The 12212-nt window shown below is 34.3% G+C and overlaps 1 protein-coding gene across 1 annotated transcript; it reads left to right on the forward strand.

Moving 5' to 3' along the window:
- On the forward strand, positions 1 to 2193 carry LOC107891447 (ABC transporter G family member 23). Its single transcript, XM_016816255.2, has one exon. It carries the CDS (start codon positions 110 to 112, stop codon positions 2087 to 2089), a length of 1980 nt encoding a protein of 659 aa, XP_016671744.2. The 5' UTR covers positions 1 to 109; the 3' UTR covers positions 2090 to 2193.
- Positions 2194 to 12212: the final 10019 nt, after the last annotated feature.

A 12212-nucleotide genomic window follows, 5' to 3' on the forward strand; every position in this document is an offset into this window, starting at 1 on the left:
TCAGCATTAAACAAAAAACTTGGTTGTTCCAACCTCCATTTCTACACTGATTTACCCCCTCAGCCACCTTCAACAAAATGCAGTCCACACTCAAGTTTTAGCTCTAACAATGGCAGCTTGCTTCCACCCCAAACCCACCATCAATGGCGAAGATGACTCTGTTATTCTCTTCTCAACTTCCAGTTCCCCTCAAGGATCCACCAGCCCTTCCTCTTCTTCCTACCACTCACCCCCACCATCCCTTTCATCTCACCATCATTCTAGAACTTCTCACAAATTAACAGTGAGAAACCTTTCCTACACAATTCACTTGAAAGGATCGATCCCTGATTCCTTCCTTCACTTGGCGCAAAAGCCTAAGCCTGTTGAGGTACTTAAATCGGTCAGCTTTGTTGCTAGAAGCTCCGAAATCGTTGCCATCCTGGGTCCAAGTGGCACTGGCAAATCCAGTCTTCTTAGGATAATATCAGGAAGGGTAAATGATAAAGATTTTGATCCATGTAGCATCTCCATTGACGATCATTTGATGATGAGGAGTCCAGATCAGTTGAGGAAGATTTGTGGATTTGTGGCACAAGAGGATAATTTGCTTCCTCTTCTCACTGTAAGAGAAACGCTGATATTCAGTGCCAAGTTCAGGCTCAAAGAAATGAGCTCAAAAGAGAAGGAAGAAAGGGTTGAGAGCTTGATGCAAGAGCTTGGCCTTTTACATGTTGCAGACAGTTTCGTTGGTGATGAAGAGAATAGAGGGATTTCTGGTGGAGAAAGAAAAAGGGTTTCAATTGGTGTTGATATGATTCATGACCCTCCAATTTTACTCTTGGATGAACCTACTTCAGGCCTCGATAGTTCTTCAGCTCTTCAAGGGATTGAACTTCTTGCTTCAATGGCTAAAGCTAGGGGAAGAACAGTTTTGCTTTCTATCCATCAACCAAGCTATAGAATTCTCAGATACATTTCTAAATTCTTGCTTCTTTCTCATGGTTCTGTTGTTCATAATGGTAGTCTCGAGTTGCTTGAGGAAAACATACAGAGATTAGGATTTCAAATCCCAACTCAATTGAATGCTCTCGAGTTTGCAATGGAAATTATGCCTGCACTGGAAGCTTCAACCCCCAAATTGACTGTTGTGGAAGACAAGGACTCGTATGAATCGTATCCGCGGGTATGGTCCGACGAAGGATGCAATAGAATCCAACAACGCGACTATGATGACGACGATAAACGGATGGGAAACTTTTGGTTCTTTTCAAATTTGCTTGAAATCATGTTTCTATGCTCCAGATTCTGGAAGATAATTTACAGAACTAAGCAGCTGTTCTTAGCAAGAACCATGCAGGCAATTGTGGGTGGATTAGGATTGGCAAGCGTTTATGTAAAAGTAAGGAAAGACGAAGAAGGAGTGGCTGAAAGATTAGGCTTATTTGCATTTAGTCTAAGTTTCCTCCTTTCATCCACGGTCGAAGCACTCCCAATATACCTCCAAGAACGTCGTGTTCTAATGAAAGAAGCCTCAAGGGGAGCTTACAAAATTTCATCCTACATGATCGCCAACACCATCGTCTTCATGCCCTTCCTATTCGCTGTTTCCATCCTTTTCGCCGTCCCGGTTTATTGGATCGTAGGCCTCAATCCTTCCATTTCAGCATTCGCGTTTTTCACATTCGTGGTTTGGCTCATAATCCTAATGGCGAGCTCCCTCGTACTCTTTCTTAGTGCGATCTCGCCCGACTTCATATCCGGAAATTCGCTCATCTGCACGGTTCTAGGATCCTTTTTTCTCTTCTCGGGCTATTTCATCCCCAAAGATAACATCCCAAAGTACTGGCTCTTCATGTACTATGTGTCCCTTTACAGGTATCCCTTGGACACATTGCTTACGAATGAGTATTGGAGCTTGAGAAATGAGTGCTTTTCATGGCGGCCGGGGAACATGTGTATTTTGTCGGGAAATGATGTTCTAAAGAGTAGAGGACTTGAGAAGGACACAAGGTGGATCAATGTTGGTATCATGTTTGGTTTTTTTCTCTTCTATCGTGTGCTTTGTTGGATCATTCTTGCTCGAAAGGCTTCAACATCAACAATATAGAAATTATATTTAAATTTTCGTTGATAAACCGTATGTGATCTACTCTAACTATAGTAGAATTAGATCATTACATTTTATTTCTTTATTTATTTTTTTCTGATCAATATTTTTTATTTTCCACAATTATTCTATTGTTATTCGTATTTACATTTTATACTGCATATGCTAGAATCTGAGATAGGTTTTGGTAATCAAATGGATCACTAGCCTTTTCCTTGACGTAAAAGCTTAAAATTACAAGCTCCTCCAAACAAAATTTAGGTAGTATTTAGCTTTATATATTATTGTTTGTAATTATATAAAGGTGACATGTTTTGGTAACTACGATAATAGGTGAGTTTCACAGAATTAGATGTAATTGAAACACCTTAATTACACTCTTTTCAAATTTTAGGTAGTATTTAGAAAGTCGTCTAGTAATTGGATTTGGGTGTAATTAGAGCACCCAATTACACTTTCCAATTCTTTGGAGAGAGTGAGGATTGGAGTAATTACACAAGTAATTATACCGAAATTCAATTTTATAAAAAGAATTATGTTTATACAAGTTATAAATTTATATTATAAGCATGATATATATAAGTGTTTGGGATGATTATGACAAAAAAAAATTTCTTAAATTATAAATTCTTTATTTTATAAAGTTATAAAAAAATAATATTTAAATCTCAATTTTTTTTTAAGTTATGACAAAAAAAATTATTATAATAAATAATTCACATGTTATAAAAGTTTTATAATATATTGATTTATAAAAACTTATGGTCGAGTATGGACATAACTTGTTTATGTGTACATGCTACATATTATAAAAATAAAATATTTATCATTTTTTTTATCATAACTTATTTATAAAAATAACATTTAAAAGTAATGACAAAAAATATATTATTTATAAGAATTGTTATGAAAGTTTGGACAATTTATAAAATATTTTTTATAAAGGTTAAATATTATAAAATTGATATTATTTTGACTTAATTTAAGTATTGCAAAAAGATATATAACCTAGCATAAGTCTTTTCCAAATTAAGTTTGTACAAGTTTTTATAACTAAAGCTATATTTTATTTGAACTGTGAACTTAAATATTATAAAGTCGATGCTAATTATGCAAATAAAAAAGGTTTATTTACATCATATCGTGGGGTATGGTATCATTTAAGAGAATGATGTCAAACATAAATACCATAGACAACTCGTGAACTCTTTAATTTGACACATTTAAGGCTTCGAAATGTGGTTTAGAAGACATTTGTTGTTCTAAAAAAATATTTCTCATATTAACAACATAACCTTGGATGTTACATATTTTATAACTTTGGAATTGAGATTTTCCATATAATTTGAAGAGTATATAGAAGAAGACGATCTTGATAATCTTAACGATGCAGATTCAAATTCAGATGATGACGAACGCAATCAAGGACTAATAGATGATGATAAGAAGCATGTATTAAATATGGAATATGGAATAACTTAAGAAATATGCACTACAACAATTAGATAAAATTGCATGTTTATTTTTCTTGCTATTTTTTTACTAATAATTGTATTATTTACTTTTTTAGATTAGCATAATACATATAATGATTTGATTTTAATTTTTATTATTTAGAAATTATTTTTATCATACAAGTGTTTTTATAGTAATTAATATTGTAATGCTCCAAAAATCTCTTATATATTTATTTTTGTATATTTATGATATAAATATTTGTCTACTTTAGTGGTTATGTGTTTTGGGAGTGTTTGAGAGGTCCTAAGTTCAAGCATTAGCTTGGGCAAATTTTTGGTTTTTAAATGAATAAACCTCTATCTCTAACCAGTAGGCTTATAAATAAATGTTTGTAAAATATAATAGAATGGGCTTGCTAGTTTGGTGGTTAAGTGGTGAGTTGGTGTGTTGAAAGTTAAGAGTTTGAGACTCTAAGCGAACAAAGGATTTATTTTTACTGCTTGCGCCGTGTGAGTGTTGTAGGTTGACCAAAATGCTGAAGTGTTTGAGTGAGGTTTAAATTCGATTGTTGAGAATTTTTGGTGGACGGTTTGAGGGTGAATGGGATTTTTGCTAATTTCGGTTCATCCAAAATTCTATTCTCTCTTCCCCAAAATTTCTTCCATCGTTCTGACATTTATTCACCCCTTTTCTGTCGAATTTTTATTGTTTCCTCCCTTTTTTCTTTTGATTTCTTTTATGCCTCCATCGTGCTCGACGATTGAACTCGCTCAATTCGGTAAGTATTCGTTTTGCCACTTCCATCATTCTGACGTTTATTCACCCCTTGTCTGCCGAATTTTCATCGGTTCCTCCCTCTTTTCTTTTGATTTCTTTTATGCCTCCATCGTGGTCGACGATTGAACTCGCTCGATTCGATAAGTATTCATTTTGTCACTTTCTCTCATTCCGTGGTTGGTTTTCTGAAAAAGGGTTGTTTTGGTTCTTTCAGATTAGGTGAAAATCAAGTAGCAATATGTGCTTCTACAGAGATTTGAACGTTTGGGTTTTTGATTCGATGTCAATAAGTGACTGAATTCACTTTTTCAATATTCTAAGGTTTCATTGTGAAATATTCTCGGTTTAGCTTTTGAATGTGCCGCTAAAATCGGCCTTGGTAATGTCTATTATGGGTTCTGAAGATATGAGATTACGTATAAGAGCGAAATTGTAATAGGTGTGTACTTGATTGTGTAGAAAACGAAGTTTCGGCGAAAGTCGAAAACCAAACTGTTAACACCACACGGACATTTGGTCGCCCGTGTGGTAGGTCGTGTGATCGACGAGGCTGGCCATGTGCGATTCATGGGCCGGGCTGAACTGGGCCGTATGGGCCACACGGGTGCGTGGGCCTCACACGAGTGAACCATACTAGCTTGTGGGAATATTGGGCCAGGCCGTGAGATCCACACGGCTAAGGCTATTTTGGGCTGTGTTGGACTACATGGGCATGCAACATGGGTTGTGGGCCCATTTTCACTGTTTGACTGCTAAGGTTGCACAAGTCGCCAAAGTCAACTGTGAACCTACTGAAAGGTCGGTAAGTTTACCTAGACTCTTAACTGACTGAAATGATTGAAAGACTGTTATATGCCTATATGAGATGGATGTGTATATCTGTATGTTGAGCATGCTATATACACTGTACTGTTTATACATTATACCATGACATGTCTGTGTGATGCATTACATTGGGTTGGGGACTGATATTGATTGGAGGAAGTGTACTGAAAGGCTTCAAGCCAAACTCATTGGCAGCACAGCTACAACTACAACTACTGTCTAGTGTCGCATACGATACTATTTGGAGTGTAGGAATGTGTGGGTTGATTATATCCCCATATGGAGTGTAAGGTTAGGCGGAGATAGAGTGTAGAGGCTGGCTAGGTAGGATTTTATAACTGCATAACTGTCACTGTTACTGTACTGTGATGGGCTAAGGCTCTAATGCTTACTGATACTGATATTGATACTGAAAAGGGCTTAGGCCCAAACTAAGATTATTTGTTATTGTCTGTTTGTTTGCATGGGGATTACACACTGAGTTTACGTAAACTCACCCCTTTTATTTAATCTGTACAGGTAATCCCCAGCCATAGGCTGATCGGTACGGTAGAGGACTCAGCGGTGGCTACACGACTCTTTTTTTCTATTTAATACTTATTTAGGATTATAAGTTTTATTTTGGGGTATTATTCTGTAATAATGGCCTCTATAGATTTTTACCTAAAATTTAGATTTTATACTATTTTCTGTTTATATATGCTAGAAGTAGGTAAAACTAGAGTTTCCAAAAGAGATGAACATTTTATCAAAATACCACATATACGCAAACTATTTATAAAAGCTTTCGCAAAGTATAGCGTTTTGGAAATGAATCACGATTTAAGAATTAATGAAAGATAATGATAAGATCTAAACGGAAAACGGTTTTAGCAATGATACGGTTTTCAAACACACTTTCATGTGACATCTCCAAATTCAGCCATATTGTCCAGGTCGGGTTTGGAGTGTTACAAATATTTTTTAAAAATATAAATTATGTAACTGTGTAATTATAATTTATACTACAAAACATGACACAAGGAATTACGATGTAATTACACTTTCATTCAATTACTTTGTGTTGTCCAAACAAACCTTTAGAGGGAAATGTGAGACTTGATGTAATTTCATAGGTACTTATGCTAATCCAATTATCCAATAGCTTTCCGAATACTAATAAATGATTTAACTTAAAAAAAAGTATTTTTATACAAGCTCAAGTTATAAAAATTATTTTTATAAACATGTATGAATGTTTAAAATGATTACGACAAAAAATTTCTAAAATTATATTATAAAGGGTTAGTATTTGGTAGCAATACACTTTTTTGATTTCACAAGTAGACTTAAAAATTTACCGTATGTCTCATTTCTTTTATATATTTATTATTTTAATATTTTACTATACCCTATAAGACACTTATCATCATCTCGACACTACTTATTAATATTTTCCATATTATAAATTCTAAAAAATATATATTACAAAAATAATTCATGTGTATTGTACAAAGTTATGATAAAAAATAATATTATTTAAATCCTAACAAATTTCTAAAGTTATACTAAAAAATTATTATAAAAATATTTTAAAGTTACGATAAAAAATATTATTTATAATGAGTGTTGTGAAATTTATTGGATACTTCATAATTTTTTATATAGATTATATATTATAATTTTTTACATTATTTTTTAATATAATTTGCTTATTATAAGTAGGGTTATAATTTAGCATAAGTCTTTCTCTAAATTAAGTTTATATAAGTTTTTATAATCAAAGTTACATATTGTTTGCATCGTGAACCTAAATATAATGTGGTAGATGCTAGTTATACAAATACAAAAACTTTTCTTACACTATATTGTAGGATACGATACTATTTCAGAGATTGGATCCATACACAAGCACTTGAGACAACTTGTGAACGCTTTAATTAGATACATTCAAAACTTTAAAATGTGGTTGAAAGGATGTGATGTTCTGAAAAAAGATTTCTCATATTAACATCACATCAGTATAGAATAAAAAAAAGGTTTGATTTTACTAGCATGTTGCATATTTCATAACTTTATTCATGGGTGGAACTGGAATGATCCATACTTTAAATAGTACATGGAAGAAGGAGATCTTGTAATCTTAATAATACAGATTCATATTCAGATTCAGTTAAACTCGATCAAGAGCCAACATATGATGATAAGGAATATATGTTAAAAGTAAAAGAGGGAATAACCCAATAAAAATGAAACATTAGAGTAGATAAAATTGCATATGATATTTTTTTGTTATTTTTATTAATAATCGTTATCAGCTACTTTCTTAAACTAACATATTACCTATGATAATTTAATTTTGATTTTTGTTACTCATTTAAAATTTTTTTATTGGATTAATAATTTAAAAAAATATAAATTATATAATTGTGTAATTATATTTTGTTTACCAAACATGACATAAGAAATTACGATGCAATGTCAACCAAACAAGTGTAGAGAATTATAATTCTTTGTAATTATAAAAGAGTATAACTATTATCCTAATAATTACACTTTCATTTAATTACTTTGTGTTGTCCAAATAGACCCTTAGTCAACTTTATTTCAAAAACTCTCTTTATGGATATCCAATCCAATATGCAAAAGAAAGGACGCAGTCTTCCAAACTGGTCTTTGAGGGCCCCAAACATTTTCTATCAAGAGTTCTAGGACATTGTAGGGCCACTAATAACCTAATTTATATTGTGTTTCATTAATTTAGACTCTTTGACTATTATAGTCTCATTAACCTTTCCAATGTGGCATACAAAATTATTTTCAAAGTCCTTGTCAAAGTTGGAGAGAATAATGTCAAAGAACTCCTTCATACCATCAGATGGAAGACTAGAGGGAAGGACTCCCTAGAAGTATTGAAAATTAATATGAGGAAAGTTTTTGAGAGAATCAATTGGGTATTCCATAAAGCTATTCTTGAGCCTATAGGGTTTAGTAGAAATGGATTACTACTATTCTTCAGTGTGCCTCGATAGCTACTTACCAAGTTTTGGTTAACAGTAACCTCTCAGATAGTTCTAAACCTATGCGTTAATTAAGATAAGAGAACTGTTAAAAGTTGGCAACAATGCAGCAGCAAGCAAATGTCCAATGTGTAATTGGTTGTTAAAACTTTTTGTAACATGTGACTTATGTTTAGTTTGATTGTAATTTTTGTTTTGCTAAGGATTAGTTAAGTACTTAACTAATTTAGTAGCCTCTTAAGTTATCATTAAGCTAATTTTACAGCTTGGATACTAGCACAAGCAATGTTTGTTTTCTTCCAATGTAAAGAAGCTACTTATGTACATTGTAGTGTTGATTATTCAAGTAATGAGAATTGTCAACTCTTTTCCAACTAATGCCTATTTTGCTTCTGTTTATTGTTTTTGATCTTTGGATGCTGACATAACTCAACAAATGGTATCAAGAGCCTGTCATCTTTGAGGGCCTTTTGCTGTGTGTTGTTCATTTTTTAGTGTTCTGTGCTTGAAAGAAAAGAAACAAAAGCTGTTTTTGTTGTTTTTTAGTTACTACAAAAGAATGAGTTTCTCACCACCACCACCACCACCACATGTTTTTACTAGTGAAAACTAATAACATTTGGGCTGTGAAAATGAAAACATACATACAGGCTCATGATCTATGGAGTGTTGTTCAAGCTGACACAGAGCCACTACCTTTGAGAGTTAATCCAACCAAGCTCAAATCAGGCAACACAATGAGGACTGTGTCTAAAAGTATAAGGCTGTGTCATGCCTTCAAAATGGAGTTTCAGATGTAAACTTCACAAGGATAATGGCTTGTGATACTCCAAAATATACATGAGATAGATTCAAGGAAGAGTTCCAAGGGTCAGATAAAGCCAGGCAACAGTAGTTGATCAATCTAATGAGGGACTTCGAGAATCTAAAGATGAAGGGGTCTGAATCTATCAAGCAATATTCTGACAGAATTATGGCTACAGTTAACAATATTAGGCTTCTTAGAAATGATTTCAGTGACAAAAGAATAGTTGAAAAGGTCATTACAACTCTTCCAAAGAAGTATGAGTCAAAAATTTCTTTCTTGGAGGACTCTAGGGACCTATCAATTATATTATTGACAAAGTTGATAAATGCTCTTTATGCATAAGAGTAGAGAATGGCAAATAGGATGGAAGAGTATTCTGAAGGAGCCTTTCAGGCTAGAAGTAAAGAAAGCTCAAGCTCAAGCTACAAGGGTAAGAAGTCTTGGCCTAAAAAGAAAGAAAATGCAAAGAATGATGCTGCCAAAAAAAGTTTCCACCATCCACTCACTGCAAGAAGTCCACTCATTTAGAAAAGTATTGTTGATATAGGCCTGACATTCAATGTAGAAACTGTAAGCAACTTGGTCACATGGAAAAAGTTTGTAAAAACAAGGTAAAAACACAACCACAGCGGCAGGATCAAGCTCAAGCTGCTGAGGATGTTCAAATTCAGGAGGAGCATGTTTTTACTACTTCTTATTTTGCAAGTCTAGCAAAGTCAGAAAGAATTGGTTGATTGACAGTGGTTGCACTCATCACATGACATCAGATAAAGGCATGTTTAAGGAACAAGGTACCAGCTTTGTGTCCAAGGTCAGAATTGGGAATGGTGAGTTCATTGAAGCCAAAGGCAAAGGCAAAGTTGTGATCTGCACTCAATCATGTAACAAAACAATTTCAGAAGTTCTTTTTGTATTTGATATTGACCAGAATTTCCTTAGTGTTGGTCAGTTGTTAAAAAATGGTTACTCTATTATCTTTGAAGGAAAAACTTGTGTGATTAATGATTTTTTTGGTCAAGAGCTTGTGACAATAACCATGCATGACAGATCATTCACCCTAAATGTGAATCAGTTAGAAGTAAAGGCATATATTGCTCTGACTGATGAATCATGTTTGTGGTACAAGAGATTGGGGCATGTGAACTATAAGTCACTTGGTTAGTTGTATAAGATGAGTCTAGCTGAAGAAATGTCCAAGATTGAGCCAAAAAATGAAGTATGTAAAGTCTGTCAGCTTGGCAAGTGGACCAGACTACTTTTTTCCAGTTAACAAAGCTTGGAGAGCTTAAGAGAAGCTCTAACTGGTCCATACTGATATTTGTGGACCTATGAAGACCTCCTCCTTAAATGGCAGTAAGTATATTGTGTTGTTCATTAATGATTACACCAGATTTTATTGGGTGAGTTTTTTTAAATAGAAGTCAGAAGTGGCTGATTACTTTTGCAAGTTTAAGGCCTTAGTTGAGAATCAAGCAAGTTGTAAGCTAAAGGTATTGAGGTCAGACAATGGGATTTAGTATATGTCTCAAAAGTTTCAGAAGATTTATGATAAAACTGGAATTCAGCATTAGTTAATCACCATCTACACACCACAGCAGAATGATGTTTGTGAGAGAAAGAACAAAATTGTTCTTGATATGGCCAGGTGTTTGTTGTTTGAAGGGAAAATGCGTAACATTTTTTGGGTTCAGGCAATAAATACCTCAGTGTATTTACTCAACAGACTACCAACAAATGCAGTCAAAGAAAAAACACCATTTGAAGCTTGGTTAGGACACAAGCCTACTGTCTCACACTTGAAGGTGTTTGGCTGCATATGCTACACACTTGTGCCAACTGAAAAGAGAACCAAGTTAGAAAAGAGGTCCATGCTTGGAGTCTTTGTTGGCTATAATAACATAAAGAAAAGGTATAGGGTCTTTGATCTATTCACTAAAAGGATTGTTGTGAGCAAAGATGTGAAACTTAATGAGAGCAGCTGTTGGAAATGGGATGGAACAGATGCAAGCTTGTTTGAGCAAGACCAACAAGATCTTAACTTGCAGCATGTTGAGAATGAAGCTAAAATTGAGAAAGGTTATGATGATGTACCTGTCAGAGGTACAAGGACTGTTATGGACATCTATGAAAGATGTGATATGACCATTATTGAGCCTTCCAACTTTAATGAGGCTACAAATGAGGGCTACTAGAAAGAAACAATAGAGGCAGAAATGGAAATGATTCACAAGAATGGTACATCGGAGTTGGTTGATAGACCAGCACACAGAAAAATTATTGATGTAAAATGGGTATTCAGGACTAAGCACAATGTAGATGAGTCACTAACAAGTACAAAGCAATGTTAGTTGTGAAGGGGTATAGCCTACAATATGGCATTGATTTTTCAGAAACCTTTGCACTAGTTGCAAGGCTAGACACCATAAGACAATTATTTGCCTTATCTATTCAAAAGCTGAGGAAAATGCATCAGCTGAATGTCAAATCTGCTTTCTTGAATGGATTTCTCAAGGAAGAGATATTTGCTGAGCAGCTAGATGGATTAAAGGTTCTCGGTGAAGAGCACAAGGTTTACAAGCTCAAGAAGGCTTTGTATGGTCTAAAACAGGCTCCAAAGCCTTGGTATGATAGAATTGATGCCTACTTGTCAAAGTTGGGGTTCGAAAAGAGCATTAGTGAGCCTACACTCTATTTAAAGAAATTTGAGAAAGAAACCTTTCCGATTGTGTCATTGTATGTGGATGATTTACTAGTTACTGGTCGTAGGAATGAACTGATTGAATAATTCAAGAAACTGATGCAAGATGTTTTTGAGATGACTGATTTAGGTTTGATAACCTACTTTCTTGGCATGAAAGTAAATCAGAATAAGCATGGCATATTCATAAGCCATTTGCTCTAAATATTTTAAGCGAGTTTTGCATGACAAACAGCAAACCTGCCAGCACTCCTATGGCACAAGGAGAAAAACTTTCCAGCAGTAGTGACCATGAACGAGTGGATGAGAATGGTTACAGAAGCCTTGTAAGTTGTCTGCTCTATTTGAAAACAATAAGGCCAAACATCATGTATGCAATCAGCCTTCTATCAAGGTTCATGCATTGCTGCAATATTGCTTATTTCAAGGTTGTTAAAAGAGTTAAGATATGTCAAAGGGACCTTAAATTATGGAGTGAAGTTTGTGAAGGCTGAGGAGCTGAAACTGGTTGGCTATTCAGATAGTGACTGGGCAGGCTCAGTTGATGATATAAAGAGC

The sequence above is a fragment of the Gossypium hirsutum genome, chromosome D09 (assembly GCF_007990345.1).
Source record: "Gossypium hirsutum isolate 1008001.06 chromosome D09, Gossypium_hirsutum_v2.1, whole genome shotgun sequence".
In the NCBI taxonomy this organism is placed as follows: Eukaryota; Viridiplantae; Streptophyta; class Magnoliopsida; order Malvales; family Malvaceae; genus Gossypium; species Gossypium hirsutum.

Excerpts from the sequence above, each read along its gene's own strand:
- LOC107891447 (XM_016816255.2), top strand. The coding sequence starts at position 110 with ATGGCAGCTTGCTTCCACCCCAAACCCACCATCAATGGCGAAGATGAC.